The following is a 20620-nucleotide window of genomic DNA, read 5'->3' on the forward strand; positions in this document are numbered from 1 at the left end:
CAAGGAACGTCTTACCTCTGTGCTTGCCAACACAGATTTCTCCACCAAGTGCTAAGTCATGTTTTGCTTGGGGATCAAGTACTTATTTTACTCACTGAGCTGCAACTCAATTTATAACATTTGTATCATGTTTTTTCTGGACTTTTGGTTGATATTCTGTCTCTATCATTTAAAATACACCTATGGTAAAAAAAATTATAGACCCTTCATTTCTTTGGAAGTGGGCAAACTTCCAAATCTGCAGGGGATCAAATAATTATTTTCTTCACTGTATGCAAAAAGAAAGTGCAGATAGTCCATAGCAACTAATCAGAACTCATATTTCACTGGTCTGAGTTCAATAAACTGGAATCTGGAATCTGACTGGTTGTTTTGATTTACTGCACTCTACTGAAAAAAAACCCATAGAAGTTCATCAGCATAAACTATAAAACATGAACTTTTAATTACATTTAAAAACACACACACAAAAAAGATTTAATACAAAATGATGATGTTTTATTTAATGCAATTTCATGAGTTGACTTTTCTGGAAGACTAATCAAACGCATGGCAAACAATTCATCGTATTCAGTGACAGGAGCTGTTCTTCTTTCTTGAGATTTCCTGCCAATTCCAGTCCCATATATTACCACTATTTTAATTACTGACATTCTGTATATCATACATGCTGAGATATTTGTAGCAAACACTTGTTAACAATGTAAGTGGCACTTTTATACTTGTGTTCTACATTCTGTCCAGTTCAGTTTATATAAGAAGCAACAAAATTAGCCATTGGTTGTTCTACTTGGCCATACATTATCATACAATTGCCTGTTCACCTAATATCCACATACACTACCACGCAAGGATCCAACTAGTTACAGATCACAATTCCAGTGGTAAAATAAAAAAAAATTCCAGTGCCACCAAATAAGGTCTGTACACATTTTCCAGTCTGTTCCAACTGATCGTTTACATTCACAAACCATATGCTGCATGGCATTGAAAGGCACTAACGTCACTTGAATTAATCAAAACTCTCTTTCTGTATTTAGTCATATTTAAAGTAACTTAGGAGGACAGAGGTTTTCATTGTGATTGGAAAAAGTCAAAGCTGGAGTCCATACAAAATCTGCAGAGTTTACTCATTAAAAATCATTAGTCCAGTATAGATCAGAAATCTAACGCGTTTTGGCTTACAAAGCCTTACTCAAAGCTATGAGTAAGGCTTTGTAAGCGGAAACATGTTAGTTTTCTGCTGTATACTGGACTACTTTATTTTTAATAAATAAGCTCTTCGGATTGTGTATTGACCTGCTGCTTGATGATAATAGCTAAGGGGTAGAGCTCAGCTCATTTGTTTTCACAGATGATAACCAAATCCAATTCCTTTGTTTAATGGATTTTTCAAAGCACTGTGAGCTTAAAAGCCTAAAGTGTCACTAAACCCAGGTCCCTGAATTCACTATATCTGCTCTCCTACAGTACACAGAACATGGAAATGCAGTTGGTTTATCAAATATAAACTGCTAATTACCTTTTTACATTAGCAGTTAGAGCAGTCTTGTGACGTCTATCAGTGTATGGTTAAAGCTTGTGGGAGGAGTTTTCATTCTCCCATGATTGATCCTATAAAGAGGCAGGACCCCCGACCCTCTGTCTGGACAGTGCTGATTGGCCCTTTGCTGATCACATGCACTCTCCCAAGCATAGGCGTGCACAGCCTATTGCATTAGGGTGTGCACCTCAAATTTTTTTTTTTTTTATTATTTTTTTTTAAATTATATTTTACATACATTTTTTATTGTTTTTTTTATTTACAATTTTTGTGGGAGCACTGCTAGGGGGGTTTTGGTGAAATATCAAGGGTTTAAATAGGGGGAATTTGCACCACACAGGGTGATTAGGGTGTGCCCAGGCACACCTGGCACACCCTGTGCGCACGCCTATGCTCCCAAGAAAAAAAAAAACTCTAGCAATATACATCAAACTGAGCATGTGCAGCTTGTCCTCTAGAATCTGTACTATCAGGAGATATATTGGGGACTGTGGAAGAAGGGGAGGATCAGAGGAGACAGAATCAAACAGCCTTTTTTTTTTACAATGCAGAGGATTAACCCCTTATGTTCCACATTGAATATAACGAGCATGCTTTACTGCATATACGCACTGATTTTTAGGCTCCTTTCACACTGAGGCGCTTTGCAGGCGCTAAAGTGCTAAAAATAGCCCCTGCAAAGCGCCCCCAAAGAGCCGCTCAATGCACTCCAGTGTGAAAGCCCGAGGGCTTTCACACTGAGCGGTGCATTTGCAGGGCGGTCAAAAAAGTCCTGCAAGCCGCATCTTTGGAGCACTGTAGGAGCGGTGTATTTACCGCTCCTAAAGCACCCATTCCCATTGAAAACAATGGGGCAGCGCTGCAAGCCCACCCGCAAAGTGCCGCTGCAGCGGTTTTAACCCTTTTTCGGCCGCTAGCGTGGGGTTAAAACAGCCCCGCTAGCGCCGCTAAAATGATGGTAAAGCGGCGCTATATTTAGCGCCTCTGTACGGCCAGCGCCCGCACGCCTCAGTGCGAAAGGAGCCTTATTGTTGTGGGTTTAGTAACACTTTAACTCCAGGCAGATTGTTAACCACTTGACCTCCAAAAGGTTTTACTCCTTTCATGACCAAGGCATTGTTTGCTATTCAGCACTACACAAATAGAGCTTTCGTTTGGTGGTATATGATCATCACTATATAAACAAAAAAAGAACAATACATTTAGAGGAAAAAAACCCTGATATTTTCTACTTTCTGTTATAAAACCTACCCAATAAAAAAAATAAAGTTTCTCCATACATTTAGGCTAAAATGTATTCTGCTACATGTCTTTGGTAAAAAAAAAAAAATCCCAATAAGTGTATGTTGATTGGTATGTGCTAAAGATATAGCATCTACAAAATATGGTATGTTAACAGGAATGTATGCAGCTATAGATGCTATACTGTAATGGCGATGATCAGCAACCTATAGTGGGACTCTGATAGGGTGGCGGCAATGTGGAGCTAAAAGACACTATCTGGGAGGGTCACTATCTGATGTCGCTAGTGACACGACACAGTGATCAGTGATAATAATGTACACTGACACTGTACTAATCACACTGGCTGGGAAAGGGTTAACATCTAAGGGCAAATGGGGGATTAACTTTATGCCTAACAATGTGTAATGTGTGCTGCTTTTACTTTCTGATATGGCTGTTTTTTCTCTCTGCTTTTCAGGGAGAAGAAACAGCCAGATCGCTGTTCCTGTGCACTCAGAGTCCTGAGTGTTTGTAAACAAAGAACTCTGTGTGTGATTGGACACAGCTGATCAACAAATTTCAGCTGAAATCATTGGCTTAAATCTGCTTCCAGACTTGGGCCGTGTCCAATCGTGCACGCACCCCAAATATGGAACAAGGCTGGTCACATACATGTATGTAACTCTGCCTGTACTTGCCGCCCGCTCACAGTATATAAACTGTGAGCACTCGGCAGGTGATTAAAAATCACTATTTAATCCAGTAAATATTTTTTTATTAAAAATCACTGCATTTATGTTTAAATATATCTGATATAACTATTCAAATTAATCTTCATATTAGCTGTTTGCAATCTCCTCGGATTGGTACAGGGTAGCACAGCCCTCTAAGCCAATCAAGCTCATTATTGCCCAGTGCTGTCAGTCTGATACCAGGGGTATGCTGACAGGGCTCTATGATGACCCCATGGGCAGGGCATGCTGATGCTTCATCAATCTCTAATTATCAGGGTCAATGAGAAAGTTGTGTTGCCACTAACCTGGCTGCACTGTCTAACAGGAGTTCTTGGATCACCAGACTAAGTATATATAAAAAAAAAAAAAAAGAAAAACCATGCATACGTATTTCCACTTTGAATGTTAGCTCTTTGTCTGATGTTCTGCTTTGAAGAGAGCTTTAGCTGAGATGGAAATAAAATCACTGCAAGTACAGACAAATGTGGTGATCCTGACAGAAAATGAATGAGCACCTAACTTTCTGTTGATTGGCAATGTTACCTCTGTTGCACTGAAATCCCAAGCGGCATTGTCAGTCTTGCCCTGCTGGGCTACAGAAATCAACTTACCCCTGCCCCTCCCTGCCCCTTTCTTTATGTATAACTATCTTTTCACATCAAAACAATGAAACTTTCCTGTCTTAGCTCCCAAGAGTCTGCCCACCTAGTGGGGTTGATTTGCTAGAAACTCAAGAGCACTAAATCTGGTGTAGCTGTGCATGGTAGCCAATCAGCTTCTAACTTCAGCTTGTTCAATTAAGCTTTGACAATAAAACCTGGAAGCTGATTGGTTGTGTGTGTAGGGAAAGGGCTCTTGGAAGATGTATGTCTGGGGACTGACTTAGAGCATCCTGGTAATCCCTCCTCCCAGCAGCTGCCCCAGCAAAAATTTTATAGGCCTGCTAAAGACGTTACAGGGTTGTCATAATTGCTACAGGAATGGTGTAAAAGAAAAAACAATGCTGGGATATGCTTGAGAGGGAGATCTGGGGGTGAATTTGGGTCATGCCTATACAAATACTTTAATTCTAAATGTCCTTTAGCTTGAAATAGGTAACTGAAGAGCAGAGCTTGAATTAAATTAATAACATTCTCTTTATCAATAACCATTTTTGTGGTGTTTTTTTTATAGAGGTTTAACAACAGTCTAATCTTTGTGAGATTATAATGTATTTGGTCGATTAGCTAAGTACGTTTGATGATGCTGTTGTAAACGTAATTGCCTGCTTACTAGCAGACATTGATGTCCTCTGGTCTGCTGCAGAGTGTCTGTTGCAGGGTAGCAAGTGATCGAAACCAAGGTATATTTTCATCAAAGATTTCCCGAATATCTAATAATAGTTGGTGTTACGTAGACTCCATTGGCAATGTTACTTCCCCATGGTTCCTTGGTTCAGTATACATGAAAATCCACCAATGTAACTCAGATCTTCTCCTAATGGATGTGGCATTGTGGAGAAGTTGAGTTCTCTGGTGTAGGGAACACACCACTTGAGCCCCTGGCAGATACTAATAAAACTGATTGTTGATTATCACCATCTTCTCAAAACAAGAGACTTTTTAGGTGAACTGACCCTAATTCATCTTTCAGTTATTTCCAAACTTGAATTTTCCATATCCACCTAAGGATATGTCCTATCAGCGACAATGGCAACTAGCCCTTATGCACAAGCATTTTAGGTTAAATTTAATATAGTCTTTTAACCATTCTATACTTCACTTATTTTCGCTTAGGCTTAGGTTTAAATTTCAGTGTGTTAAAGGCGCCTTCCACAGCTTTCGGCAAATAAATTGGATATCGTTCTATCCTCTTCATATTTGTGGTCCCGAAGCTACTTCTCCAAGACTGGCTGTAGGCTGATGCTTTATTGATCTCTTCTGTGGTTCTTCGTGGTGAACGCAGAATCCAGTTTGAATGTAAACTATGTTCCCGGCTACTGGTGGCCACTGCATAAAGAAAACAAACAGTACTAAATCCATATTGCATAAATATAGGTAATAGGTATAGAGGATATGTCCTGGGAGTCAACAAGGCTTAATACTGACTAGGTTGAATTAGATAATATTCTTGCTCAAATAATGTCTTTGTTCTGAGGTCACTTAATCCTACTCTTAAGTAAAATAAAGTGAACTCTGCATAAACAGATACCAGGGTGCCGTGGTGAGGCTCTGTGACTTACGCATGCATTTGCAAATGTGTGCAGACTAAACCCCTGCTTTTAACGCTTACTGTTAGACAGGTTTAATTAGTTGTCTGCGAGCTGGTCGGTATGTAAGTTTGTTTTTTTTCCCTTGAATTTATCCGTGGCCCTGTTTATATCTTATGTAGCCTTCCTATGCTGCTTACTGCGATGGCCAGCTATAGATAGGGGCAGTGGCGTCTTTTTTGTGACTCTGCATAAAGCCTACATTTTGTCCCTCACAGTGTAGCTACTACCAGTGTAAGGTGTGCAGCTACTATAGCTACCATAATTTGGGTTAAAGGCAAACACCACCATGTTCTGCCCTGTACAAAGGACAGTCACACCTCAATCTTGCATGTGCAGAAACCTTTATTCATTGAGTGAGTATTCAGAAGCATCTCCTGACAAAGGACAGTACTGGATTAAACTCTGGGGAGGCCTCTAGGCAGTCAAAACCTTGAGGTTCCCCTCACAGCTTTCTGGAGGTTTCTCGTGCACATTCTCGTGGGATTACGTTGAACTAAATATTGTGCACGTCGGCCGCAAGATGAAGATGACCATCACTACTGTACATTACAAACTGACAGCTGAAAGAAGATGAGCTTTTAAGATCCAAACTGTAATGTGAACCTAATGTCTATAGTTTATGTACCTTAAGTTGTTATTGGGTACGTTACATGGGGGGGGGAGCAATATGAGCTAAATGGCATATATTCATCGTAGATTAAAAAAAGTTGATGCCCTTCAGACTTTAGGGAGGCAAGACAGTGGGCAGTGGAAGTAGAAAATGTTCCAGCATTAGTGGGAGTAAACAATGCCTGGGGGTCTGTAGGACTACAAAAATTACATAACACCTGCGTTCAGTAGGATGAGGAATAGTGACGCATGGTTTGTGTGAGCAAAAAATTTTGGTGTCTTATTGTGGGTGTAAGTCAGAGGAAGAGTGTTTCAAAGGCCAGATAAAGGCAAGAGAAAGGCCACATCTAGTCCTCAGGCCACAGTTTGAAGACAGGTATCATTGGTATTAGTGAGAGGAACAGTGTCCCTATGTTAATATAAGTGGGGTGCCCCATTGTTGGCATCGGTGGAAAGAATAGTGCCCCATTGTTGGTATTAGTTGAAGGAATAGTACCCCATCATTGATGTCAGTAGGAGAAATGGTGCCTCATTGTTTGAATAAGTGGGGGTAATAGTGCTGTATTATTGGTGTCAATGGGAGGAATAATGCCCCATTCTTGGTGTCAGTGAAAAGAATGGTGTCTCATTGTAGGTGTTAGTGGGAGGAAGAGTACTCCAAGGACCAGATAAAGGCAAGCGAAAGGCCACATCTAGTCCTCAGGCCACAGTTTGGGGAACACTGAGCTAGAACAGGTTGAATAAAACAGGTTACAGTGTGTTTGGATATTTCCTGTAAGAAATATATAGGCTGCCATTGCTGGGTTCTCATCATAGAAATGTTAGCTACCTGGCAGTCATACTCACCCTTCTGCTTCAATCACTAACCCAGAACAAGAATGCAGATTATCTCTTATGCTGGGTTCACACATATGCATCCGCGGTTTCAGTGCAGCAGTCCGCTGCAGTTCTGTTCACCGGGTTGGGTGCGATTTAGGTGCAAATTTTTACCTGAAATCGCACCTAAACCGAACCCAAAATCACAAAGGACCCTTTTTAAAACTGAACTGCAGCCTCCCCGCACATGTATGAACTGGCTCTATTGAAAGCCGGTTCGATTCACATGTTATGCGACTTGGATTCGGTTAAAAACGCATGCAATTCACATACATGTGAACCGAGCTTTAAAAATAAGCTTTTCATGGAGGCTGCCATTGATGATATCTTTTCTGTAAATGCTAGTTGTCCGGCTGTCTTACTGACATTTTGACAGCAGTACTTTGATTTGCTAAAGTTGGCCATACAATAGTATATTTTCCAACAAACTTTCTCATGAAAATTCATATAAACATTCATACACAAATTCTCAGTACATCAATGACTTGGCTAATGTTGTTCAAAACTACATTTCTTGTCTATTTACTTTTAGATGAGTCATTGAAGGGCCAATCAGAGCTGCAGAACTGCAGCGCTGGAGGGGGCTGGATGAGGGCGGAGATAATAGGAGACTGCAGAGATCAATGTGTATTCATCCACAGAGGAGAAATGTGCAGGTAAGCAGAGGTGTGAGTGTGTCTGTCTGTATATGTGTGTGTGTGTGTCTGTGTAAATCCAGGAAGTGAACAGGCAGCAGCTTCAGCTGCCCACAGTTAAAATGGCTGCAGCCAGACTCAGTGGAGGGAGATTTCTGCAGCATATTTGGCAAGTACAGAATCACAGTATATATAATATAATATGCAAAGTGGTTGAATGGCAAAGATTGTTTTATTTCAAATTATGTGAGCAGACTGCAGTTCCTCTTCAAAGTATTTGTAAACATTCCAGTATTTTTTCTTTAAAATAACAAACATGTTATATTTGCCTGCTCTATGCAATGATTTTGCACAGAGCAGCCCCAATACTCCTCTTCTCGGGTCCCTTCCCCTGGACCCCCACCCCCCTCCCCGCTAAATGCCCCCATAGCAAGCTGCTTCCTATGGGGGCACTCATGCATGCTTGCTCCCGAGCTGAATAGACGCAATAGGCTCAGCCCTACCCCCCACTTTACTCACAGGTTTTATTGTCAACTAACCCTCTGAGAGCCGTGAGAGGGGAGAAGATGGCTCAGATGTGCACAGCACTGGACCAGGATCGGGTTCAGATGAGTATTTAGGGGGGCTGCGGGGGGAGCTGCTCCTAAAAGGTTTTTTTTACCTTGATGCATTGAATTAATTAAGGTACAAAACCTTCTATCTTTACAAACACTTTAAATCAGGCCAAAGAAGCATTAAAGGATTTCTGACTTTTCACAGATTTTCTTGCATTTTATACTTGTTTCAGATCAGTAGCTCAGAATATATTGAAGTGGGAATAAAAGCCAGACAACTAGAATTTTAAGGAGATCGGCAAAAGCAACTTCATATCTCCTATAGGAAATTGTCACTTTAATAATCTACACAGTCTTTCTAGAAATGAATACTTGTTCGGGGGCCAGTGACGCAGAAAATACTGAGGTCAGGTAACCAGCAGTTCAGAAGGAGATCAGCAATTTCTGTCCCGTTTTTCTTTTGGTAGGCAACTTTTAGACCATCTTTATATATATATATATATATATTGATTTAAGAAAAAAGCACAAACCATCAAAGTCAACATCGGCATGCTTGAAATCACTTGGGAATGTCCTTATTTTCCTTTCCGTGTCCAGTTCTGCAATAACTGAGTCAAAATAAGCAATTGCATCTTGGATGTCATTGTTGAGATGATGCTCCAAATTTCCCTTTGAGACCTGTGTAAAAAAATAGTAGTCAACGGTGTATTCCCCAATTTCTTTCTGTAGTGTAATTTCTAATGAAAGATACTCCCAGAAATACACAAAATGCAGCAGTGTAAGTTTTATTGTAGCAGCCCAGTTCATTACTACTGGACAAGAGGACCCCTAATGGATTGCCCTTGCAATTATCTTCATCCCAGTCTTCAGAACACCCCCACCCACATTCCACACTTGATATGTCCACCTTTTGGGCAGTCCTGTGCCTGATTATAGGGGACCACCCACTTGCAGCCATGTTCCGCCTCAGCTAATACCCTTTCTAAGCTACTGCACTTGTTCTGTAACTCAGATAAGGGTGATGCTATGATCTCTGGACACAACCCGAGACACAGCATCGCCAGGACTGAATACAGAGATGAGGGACTGTCCTGGCAAAACCAGGACAGTTGGCATCAAGGGCCCTGTCTTCTTTTATAACCTGTTCAAGCAGCTCTTTCAGTACTTTCAGCTCTTTCAATTGACATTGTTGCTGCTTGCTGCCAATCTGAAGGCTTTCTGAAGTCTGTACATTGTTTTCCAATCATTTGTATTATTAAGGTAAACCATACAGATCTAAAACCATACAATACAGTAAAGAAAAGTACCATTACATGATAGCATTAGGGACACCATTGATCGCAAAGGAACCGGTATAACATAGTTTTGGGCTGTGACTATATTTCCTAATAACAAAGAACACACCTTCAGAAGAGGAACTACATGACTGGGGATCGACCTCATCTAAGGGGTCATCCCAGCCATAAATTGATCACCTTAGCTGGTATTTGTGTTTGCATACACAGTCATCAGATGGGGAGTGGGACCAATGGTGGCCGACCAGTGGTCCTATGTTTCTTCCCAAACTATCAAAAGGTTTAAAAAATGGAAAGAAGAGAAAAGGACAAGGAAGGAAAGAAGGAATAGGTAAAGGAAGAAGAAAAGGAAAAGAAACAGTGAGCCTCCCCTAGGGCACTAAGAGGCTTGCCTCAAATCGAACAAGGCTGTTCCCATCAGGTAGGTGATCCAAGGGTCCCAGGTTTTTTCAAATCGGGGAAGCTTATCCTGCAAAATGGCAGAGAGGCGTTCATTTAACATTATCCAGGACAATTTGTTTTTTTTAAGAGGTCAAAAGTTAGCACTGGGAATTTCCAAGATCTTGTGATCATTATTCCAGCTGCTGTAAAAATGAAAGCTATTAGGCATTGGATGGGTCCCGGGGCTCCCCCAACAGAGTGTCCGAGGAGTGCCTTAGTCCCGGCGAAGGAATAGATAAAACTGTAGGTGCAGATCCCGAATCAGCAAACCATTGGGTACATACGTCGTTCCCTTTTGACCACACCCACAAAAACACTGGGGGGAGGCTCCTAGCGGAGTCTGTACATTCTTTAATCACACACAAGGCAAAATCAGTTCAACATAGTGTCATAAGCACATGTTATATGTAAGTAAGTAACTGCTTCATCTACAGTATACATCCATAGCAATGTTCAACTTCTCTTAAAATGCCTTTCTTTAATCGTACATCATAGGACACAGAGCCATAGTAATTACTATGTGGGTTATAGGCCACCTTCAGGTGCTGGACACTGGCACACCCTAAACAGGAAGTTGCCTCCCTATATAACCCCTCCCATACTGGGAGCATCTCACTTTTTTCGCCAGTGTCTAAGGTGTTGGTCACGAGTGAAGATGTGCCATGCTGAGCTCCACTGGAGCAATCCTTGCTGGGGCTAGCTATGCAGCTGGATCCATTCAAAGTGTCTTTTAGGCCAAATTGAATGGTACCCGGGCCTTGTGTCTGAAGAAACGAGATCTTTGCTTGTAAACGCTTCTCTTTTTAGAGAGCTGGACCCCAGGATCCAGTACTTTTGGTATTAAGGCCATAAAGTTTTACTGGCGGGGTGCTATTACAGGTCCAGGATTGTGGGTTCCCCGAGGGTCCCCGGTTCCTGAAGGTTTGTCAACAGAACCCACCGTGAAGGGTGAAGATTGGGTCTGTTGGTTTTTACCGCAGAAAACCCTGCGGCGGGAAAGGTAAGTGGCGTTTTCTAAGGAATTTTTAAATTTTCCGATGAAATGGCTCCTTTAAGGTAAATTTTGTTATGCCTAAGTGTCACCACTGGGGGCTGTATGGAGCACGTACCTTCTCATGCTTTCTCAGAGATCAGAGATCACGCTGTGTCACAGAAGCAGCAGGCTTTTTTCCTCCGGCTAGCAGGCAGACCTCCAGTAAGTTTGGGGGGTTTTGCTTCCTCCAGACACGAAGAGAGAACTGAAAATGATCAACAATGCCGTTTTCTTTCACTGCCCCTACTCGGTGGCGGCTTCCAGGTCTCCTCCACGCCATCCCTCCCTCTCTCACAAGCCAATCCCGTCAGAACGGAGGCCTGTGCTTGCGTGGGAAAACTCTTTTTTTTAAAGAGAAAGGAGGGGGCGCGATGCGAGGTGGGGCAGGGCTTAGCGCGGCGTTGGCGTCCTCCAACGTGGGAGTGTGTTTAAAAAAAAAAAAGAAAATCCATTTGTGCTGGCTGCAAAATTGTCAGAGAGACATAAGAGAATAAGAGGCATTTCCTATCTGACACATTTACTATTTGCATCAGGCTGAGCATTAATAGCAGCGGCAGTGGCTGACTATTGGTCAAGCAGTGGTTGCGATTTCTTCTGGTAGTACCTCTGCTTTGTGCATCGGGCTAAGGTCAGAAGAGGGGTTGAAACACCCTCAAAAAAGAGCTAAAAGGGTCTCCCTCAAGCTCTGGAAAGCCTACTCATTTCTACAAATGGCATCCTCCCCTGAGAGAGGGTGGCTGATCAGAGTGAGCATCGGGGCCATGAAATGTTTGCAACAGTTTTCAACACTGCAGCCCCTGTTTATTTTACTAAAAAGATCTTTTTTCCTCAGCCATGATAGGTTTAAAAAAAAAAAAAAAAAATGTTTAGCGGCTTTAATCGCATCCCAGTGTGGGTCAAAATGCGACAGGTTCTCTTCCATTGCCCAGGACCCTCAAACTGAGGAACTAGGGGTGGGAGAAGACATTCCCTCAGGGGACTGTGGTGAGGCTGATGACTCCTCTTCTGAGGTGTCAAATGCGGGAGAATCAGCTGTTTCAATCTTAAGATTGATGATGCAATTTCTTGCTGAATGGTCCACTCCACATTTATGTACCCTTAACTGAGTGTTTGGGTTTGCTAAAGCCTCCTCAAGCTGTGCATGCCTTTTCCTGTCCATTCATTGTTGGAAAAGCTTTTTTGTATCTGAGAGGATCACCCAGATAAGCATTATTTTCCCCCCAAACACTTTTTTCTCTGGCAGATTGAATGTCTCAGCCTGCGCTGACAGTAATTGCTTAATTGTTGAGAGACCAGTCTAAACAGGTGTTCAAGGTTATCCTGCTCAGCAGGCCCAGGATCTGGCAGCTTTATGTTTGCAGTAATTGCTATGAGAGATTCTATCCTTCAGGCCTTGCGCCCTTCGCTAAGCACCATGCAGAAGCTCCTGGCTAGTCTTCCTTTTGCGGTGAAACAGCTATTTGGGAATATTTTGGATGATACATCCAAAGTAAATTCTAGTGGAAAGAGTACCCCTTTTTTCATTTAAGAAAAGGAGTAAATGTATTTTCATTTTTAAAGCTCCTTCTTCTGTGCCAGGGGCATCAGCCTCCAGGCAGTCAGGTTCAAAAGGTAATCCTCAGGGTTAACCCCAGGGACAAAAGAGGTCTTGGGGGAGGAAACCTACAATTTACTGAAGCCTCCTTATGAGGAGGCGCCCCCGCTCGCTCAATAGGGGGAATTCTTCTGCAGTTCTCAAGGATTTGGCAGGAAGAGTGTCAAGATGAATGGGGGACTTCCTCAATAGCTCCAAGGTACAAACTGGAGTTCCAAGAGTTCTCCTCATTTTCTCAAATCAAACGTTCCTAAGGATCCAAAGAAAGATAAATCTTTCTCTCAAGCATTGGACATTTTTTGGCAAAAAGTGATTATGGTGGCCCCCTTGTAAGAGCAGAGGTTGGGGTTTGGTTAAATCCAAATGGATATTCTGGATCTGAAAAATCAAAATTCAGTTCTTGAATATAACCACTCTTTTTTTTTGCATGGAGTCAATCCAATCAGTTATCTCCATCCTATAAGGAGGAGAACTTCTGGCGTCAATCAACATCAAAAGATGCAGACCTCCATATGCCTATTTCCTCACTCACTAGTAATATCTACTTTTCAAGGTGGAAAATCTTCATTTTCAGTGTGTAGCTCTGCTTTCTAGTCTAGCTACTGCACCTTAAGTGTTTACAAAGGTTCTGGCCCCTCTTCTAGCCAGATTAAGGGCCCAAGGTATAACGATTATAAAATCTTGGAAAATCTTCATTTTCAGTGTGTAGCTCTGCTTTCTAGTCTAGATACTGCACCTTAAGTGTTTACAAAGGTTCTGGCCCCTCTTCTAGCCAGATTAAGGGCCCAAGGTATAACGATTATGGTTTACCTGGACGATCTGTTCTTGATAGTCCAGTCGGTAGCCCGCTTAGACCAAAGTATGGACACCACATTCAACTACCTGGACTATCTAGGTCGGTTTCTCAGCCTAGGAGAAATCTTCTTTAAAACCATGAAAAGGGCTAAGATACTTGGGTCTGATCATAGGTACACCCAGAAAAGGGTATTCTTGCCCCAGGCAAAGATCAGCACCATAAAGGAACTGATTTAGGTGGTCGAAACAAGATGAATTCTTCTATTCAACTTTTCATGAGGTTGTTGGGAAAGATGGTGGCTTCATTCAAGGCCGTTCCTTTTGCTCAGTTTAATTCGAGACTGCTACAAAACATTATCCTATCGGCTTGGAACAAAGGGTTCAAGCTCGAGATTCCCAATGTGTGTGACTCCAAAGCCTATGGCCACATCACCCTGAAAGCGCCCGATCTCGTCTGATCTTGGAGGCTAAGCAGGGTCGGGCCTGGTTAGCACCTGGATGGACCACCTGGAAATACCAGGTACTGTAGGCTGGATACGCTGGAGCCTCAGTTTATGGTTAATATCCAAAAATCTGCAAAGGGGAAAATCCTTCCTTCAGTTACCACGGAAGTGGCCCAGATCAGAAATGACCTTGCCCATTATCATTTTAGAAATTCAGGCAGAGCACTTGGTTCTGAGGGCCTGATCGTTCAGTTTACGGTATTGTCCTGCCAGGATTCATTCCGACTATGCCACAGCAATGGCCTATATTAATCACCAAGGGGGCACAAGAAGTTGTGCGGCCCAGAGAAAGGTGAATCATATCCTATCTTGGGCAGAAAATGTACTTTGCCTATCGGCGGACTTCATTCTAGGAATAGAAAATTGGCAGGTGGACTACTTGAGTCGCCAGCAGTTGCTCCCGGGAAAATGGTTCGTTCACCCCGATATCTCCCTGTCAATATGTCAAAGATGGGGGATCCCAGCTCTGATCTGTTTATGTCCAGGTTCAACAAAGAAATTGACAACTTTGTGTCAAAAACAAAGGATCCGCTAGCATGTGGAACAGATGCCTTGCTATTCCCGTGAAATCGGTTCTCACTGATTTATACATTCCCTCCTATTCTGCCTGCATCCACGACTTCTTTGTAGGATCAAGCAGGAAGGGAAGTCGGTGATTCTTGTGGCCTCCAGTGGGGCCCAGGAAATCTTGGTATGCAGGGATCATAAAGATGACAATAGGGGACCCATGGACCCTATCGCCACGGCCAGACCTTCTTTCGCAAGGTCCGGTATTCCATCCTACTTTACAAACGCTAAATTTAACGGTTTGGCTATTGAGACCCACACTCTGAAGAAATGTGGGCTGTCAGGTTCAGTGGTTTCTATCTTGGTTAATGCAAGGGATCCGGCCTCTATAATTATATATTATGGAGCCTGGGAAGCATATGTCTCCTGGTGTGAGATCAAGGGTTGCACCCCAGGAAATAGGTCAAAGGTAGAATCCTTGACTTTCTGCAGATGGGGTGAGAAATAAAGCTGGCCTTGAGTGCTTTCTAATGACAGGTCTCAGCCTTATCGGTATTATTTCAATGGCCACTTGCTTCGCTTTCTTTGGTTCGTAATTTTATTCAGGGGGTAACATGGCTTAATCCCCAGTTAGGTCACCCCTGAACCCTTGGGACTTGAATTTAATTTTTGGCGGCATTATAAAACAGCCTTTTTTTTGTACCGATACGACATATTCTCTTGGTCCTTTTTTGACAAGGAAACTATTTTTTCTGGTAACCATATCTGCTGCAAGAAGGGTATCAGAACTGGCTGCTTTTTCTTGTAAAGAGCCATATTATTATTGGTCACAAGGATAAGGTAGTATGGCGTCCTCATCCTAACTTTTTACTGAAGGTAGTATCAAGTTTTTATCTAAACCAGGATATTGTTCTATCTTAATTTTTTCCAGGACCCTGTTCTATGGAAGAAAAATCACTACATTCTCTTGATGTGGTGAGAGCAGTCTACTTAAAGACGACTGCTCAGATTCGGAAAACTGATGTTTTGTTCGTATTGCCTGAAGGTCCTAAAAGAGGACAGGCAGCATGGAAATCTATTATTCAAAATGGACTCAACAAGTAATCATTCTAGCTTTTGGTTTAAAGAGGTAGTTTCTACCCTCTCAAATCAAAACACACTCCTCTAGGGCTGTTAGTGCTTCGTGGGCAGTGCATCACTAAGCCTCCATGGCTCAAATCTGCAAGGCTGCAACTTGGTCTTCAATCCATACATTTACCAGATTCTATCAGGTGGATGTAAAAAGACATGAGGATGTCGCCTTTAGGCATGGTGTACTGCGGGCAGCAGTATAAGTCCTCTGATCTCATGGTGCCCTACTTTTGTTGTGTCTCCCTCCCCTCAGTTGGCATTGCTCTGGGACATCCCACATAGTAATTACTATGGCTTTGTGTCCCGTGATGTACGATTAAAGAAAATAAGATTTTTATAACAGCTTACCTGTAAAATCGTTTTCTTTTGAAGTACATCACGGGACACAGAGGTCCCGCCCCTCTTTCTAGTATACACGTGTATTGCTTTGCTACAAAACTGAGATGCTTCCGTTATGAGAGGGGTTATATAGGGAGGCAACTTCCTATTTAGGGTGTGCCAGTGTCCAGCACCTGAAGGTGGACTATAACCCACATAGTAATTACTATAGCTCTGTGTCCCGTGATGTACTTCAAAAGAAAAGGATTTTACAGGTAAGCTGTTATAAAAATAGTATTTTCACACATTGGGGTTTATTTACTAAAGGCAAATCCACTTTGCACTGCAAGTGCACTTGAAAGTGCACTGAAACTCTCTACCTGGTCACTTTTTTTGCTTCTTCTGCCAGATTCAACCAAAATGTTTTATTTTGTTTTGGATAGCATAAGAGGGGGTTAGACCTATTATTGGTGTCTGTGTCCCTACTAAGGAGATTTTTCTCCTCCTGTCAGAATAGGAATATTTCATTCACCGCTGTGAGTAATGGGTGTGTCCCACGCAAGAGAAATATGCTTATTAAATTAAATCTAAAGCCAAAGCTTTTTTTTTGGATAAAGAAGGAAAAGGCTAAAACCTGTCATTGGGGAGATTTATACTTCACTTCCTGTCCTGTAGAAACACCAGGTTGTAGGCAGGTGGAGTTGGTTTAATTCCCCCTTAAGGGATGCTCTTCCTACTCTGTTGAGCATTGTGAGAGCCTCTAGATAAGCTGGAGTTGCGGTTCAGTGTGCTGGACTGCTTGGAAGACCTGAGCAGAGGGGAGGGCTGCTGAGATTTTTCCTGCTCTCCCACTAAGGGGGGGGGGAGCTGCAGAGCCCCCACAGTGTCCCCCATAGTTATCGGTCCGGAAGGTATGGAGTAGCATTGAGAGAAGTACAGCCATGGAGGGCCTAGTTAGAGTTAACTTACTTGGTCATTACAAAGGTACAAATGCCTCCCACATGAAGACCCTCCATTAACTACCATCAACTGAGAACTGTAATCAGTTTCATCATTTGCTGGATAATGTTCAAGCCATCAAGCAATGTCCCCAATCCATCACCTGATAGTACAGAGCATTGGGGGCACTCTGCACATGCTCATTTTGGTGTTTATTGTTAGAGTTGTTTTTTTTTTCTTTTGGGGGGGGGGGGGGGGGTGCATGTGATCAGCACAGGGCCAATCAGCACAATCCAGACAGAGGGTCAGGGGTCCTGAAGCCTCATAGGGCAGTCAGAGGAGAATGAAAACTCTTCCTACAAGCTTTAACCAGACACCGATAGAGGTCACAAGATTGCTATATACCGCTGATGAAAAAGGGTATTTAGCGGTTTATATTTACTAAAATAATTGCATTTCCGTGTACTGTGGGAGACCAGATATAGTGAATACAGGATCCTTAGATTTTTCATTAAGATCTGGACTCTGTGTGAATATGTGAATAGGAAGTATATCCACAGCGAATGTCTGGGAAGTGTAGCAGAAGGATTGTTATCTTTTCAGACCTGGTTTTGGAGTCCTGGAAGCAGGCACTCTACTCAGCGGGTGATTATTCCTGGGAGTAAGGGTTTAAACAAGCTCAGTCAGGTGGACGGAAGGGTTCGGTCCCTTGTATGGGCCCTGGAACCTGTGTAATTTGGGGGTAGACCACCTGTTTGCACTGCCTGTATACAAAGAAGCCTGGGTACTGCTCAAAAGGTAGCAAGAGGAAATAACTCCAAAGCGAAGGAAATGCCATCTTAGGCAGCTGTCCTCATTGGGAGATTTTTATTTTTATTTCGGTTCTAGTGACAACAAAATTTTGGATTTTCCCTCACTTTCAGTCTCAGCTAAAATGGTTACTAGAACAAAAAGAGAGAGTGTATTTCCCCAATGGGTACACAGATAACAAAAAAACCTGACCACATCTGCCAAACGAACCAGCACCATTGAGCGTAGAAAGTAAAGGGAACTATCAGTATACATCTCTGCAGCAACCCCTAACAACAAAAATGTCTACGCCACTATATTTGAAACACTAAACTTCATTACACACACAAAACAATACAATCACCAAAAACCAGTCCACATACTTCTCACCAAAGTCCAAATAAGGTGAATATACCCAGCAAATTGTAAAAATCACACTAAGCTCCTTGCTGGTATGACCAAAGTCATATTGCAAATAATATGAGAAGCTGACCTCCCAAGTGGCAACATCAAGCAATACAGCAACCGAAAAGAGCAAAGGATCGCCGCTACTCCAGACCAGCCCAGGTGAATAAAGATAAAAAGCAGCCTCAGCCTACATGTCTCCACCAAACCACACACCCTGATTTATTTCGTCCTGCCCACTGGGGCTTAATCAGAGGGACAGGTCCTCATTGGGCCTCATTCATGGCAGCTTCACAGAAGACCTCAAGCTTTTAACCCCACTGGAAGTTCAGAGGCAGAAAGAGGACCGGTCAGTCACCATGCACAGAAGATTTTGACAGAATCCAGCCTCCTGCACAACGTGGGACATACAGTGCCTTGAAAAAGTATTCATACCCCTTGACATTTTCCTAATTTTGTCTCGTAAAGGTATTTTATTGGGATTTTATGTGATAGACCAACACAAAGTGGCACATAATTGTGAAGTGGAAGGAAAATGATAAATGGTTTTCAAAATGTTTTACAAATAAATATCTGGAAAGTGTGGCATGCATTTGTATTCAGCCCTCCTGAGTCAATACTTTGTAGAACCACCTTTCACTGCAATTACAGCTGTACTTTTTTGGGGGATGTCTCTACCAGCTTTGCACATTTACAGAGTGACAATTTTGCCCATTCTTCTTTGCAAAATAGATCAAGCTCTGTCAGATTGGATGAAGAGCATCTGTGAGCAGGAATTTTCAAGTCTTGCCACAGATTCTCAATTGGATTTTGGTCTGGACTTTGACTGAACCATTCTAATACATTAATATGCTTTGATCTAAGCCATTCCATTGTAGCTCTGGCTGTATGTTTAGGGTCGTTATCCTGCTGGAAGGTGAACCTCCACCCCAGTCTCAAGTCTTTTGCAGACTCTAACAGGTTTTCTTCTAAGATTGCCCTGTATATGGCTCCATCCATCTTCCCATCAACTCTGACCAGCTTGCCTGTCCCTGCGGAATAGAAAAGCATTCCCACAACATGATGCTGCCACCGCCATGTTTCCCAGTGAGGGTGGTGTGTTCAGGGTGATGTGCAGTGTTAATTTTCCGCCACACATAGCATTTTGCTTTTAGGCCAAAAAGTTCAATTTTGGTCTCATCTGACCAGAGCACCTTCTTCCACATGTTTGCTGTGTCCCCCAAATGGCTTCTCACAAACTGTAAACAAGACTTCTTATGGCTTTCTTTCAACAATGGCTTTCTTCTTGCCACTCTGGATCTCTGCAGTAGGGATGAGCTTAATGTTCGGGTCAAACATGAGTTCGACCCGAACATTGGCTGTTCGATCGTTCATCAAAATACGAACATTATGGGGCATTCGGGCCAAATTCGAGCGGCGCGTCACGCCCTATAATGCACTGAAACATCACAGTGCATTGCTGTCTGATGATTGGCCAAGCATGCACTATGACCTTTGGCCAATCACAGCGCCGTCAGCAAAGAGAGCCATAATTGGCCAAAGGCAGGGTGCCTTTGGCCAATTATGGCTCAGGGGGTTAAGTCCACGGCCCACACTATATAAGGCCGCCTGCATGTCGTCCCTGTGTAGTGTGTTGCTGGCGTTGACTGAGAGAGAGTGTCATTTCATTTAGATTGAGCAGTCAGGTGTTAGCTGCAGTGTATTTAGTATATATATACATCCAGACTTGTGTATATATATATATATCCACTGTATCCAGTTTAGCTAGATCTAACTGCAGTCCGTTCCTGGTGTACTGTTTCTAATATACTTCAGGCAAGCAGGTGATTCAGTTAGCTGCAGTGTATTTAATATATATATACAGTTTCGTATATATATATATATATATATATATATATATATATATACATCCACTGTATCCAGTGTAGCTAGATCTGACTGCAGGCTGTTCCTGGTGTACTTTTTCTAATATACTGTCAGGCAGGCAGGTGATTCAGTGAGCTGCACTGCATAAAATATATATACAGTCTCCTACATATATATATCCACTGCATTCTAGTCTAGCCAAGCCTATATCTGACTGCAGGTCATTCCTGGTGTACGTTTTCAAATATACTTTCAGGCAGGCAGGTGATTCAGTGAGCTACAGTGCATAAAATATATATATACAGTCTCCTACATATATATATCCACTGCATTCTAGTCTAGCCAAGCCTATATCTGATTGCAGGCCATTCCTGGTGTACGTTTTCAAATATAGTTTCAGGCAGGCAGGTGATTCAGTGAGCTGCAGTGCATAAAATATATATACAGTCTCCTACATATATATCCACTGCATTCCAGTCTAGCTAAGCCTATATCTGACTGCAACCCATTCCTGGTGTACGTTTTCAAATACACTTTCAGGCAGGCAGGCAGGTGATTCAGTGATCTGCAGTGCATAG

At 42.5% G+C, this 20620-nt stretch overlaps 1 protein-coding gene and 1 pseudogene across 1 annotated transcript in view; one reads left to right on the forward strand and one right to left on the reverse strand.

The window, feature by feature from the left end:
* Positions 1–5104: 5104 nt before the first annotated feature.
* LG02H13orf42 (linkage group 02 C13orf42 homolog) overlaps positions 5105–20620 on the reverse strand; it is a 28484-nt gene continuing 12968 nt past the window's right edge. The window contains exons 2-3 of the mRNA XM_073617862.1: positions 8957–9104; positions 5105–5489 (exon numbers count right to left, since the gene is read on the reverse strand). Of these exons, the coding sequence (XP_073473963.1) occupies positions 5263–5489; positions 8957–9104 (375 nt within the window). The 3' untranslated portion in view covers positions 5105–5262. The remainder of the gene's footprint in view (positions 5490–8956; positions 9105–20620) is intronic.
* Positions 14001–14116, forward strand: LOC141131078 (5S ribosomal RNA; annotated as a pseudogene).

Source organism: Aquarana catesbeiana, linkage group LG02 (assembly GCF_042186555.1).
Source record: "Aquarana catesbeiana isolate 2022-GZ linkage group LG02, ASM4218655v1, whole genome shotgun sequence".
Classification (NCBI taxonomy): domain Eukaryota; kingdom Metazoa; phylum Chordata; class Amphibia; order Anura; family Ranidae; genus Aquarana; species Aquarana catesbeiana.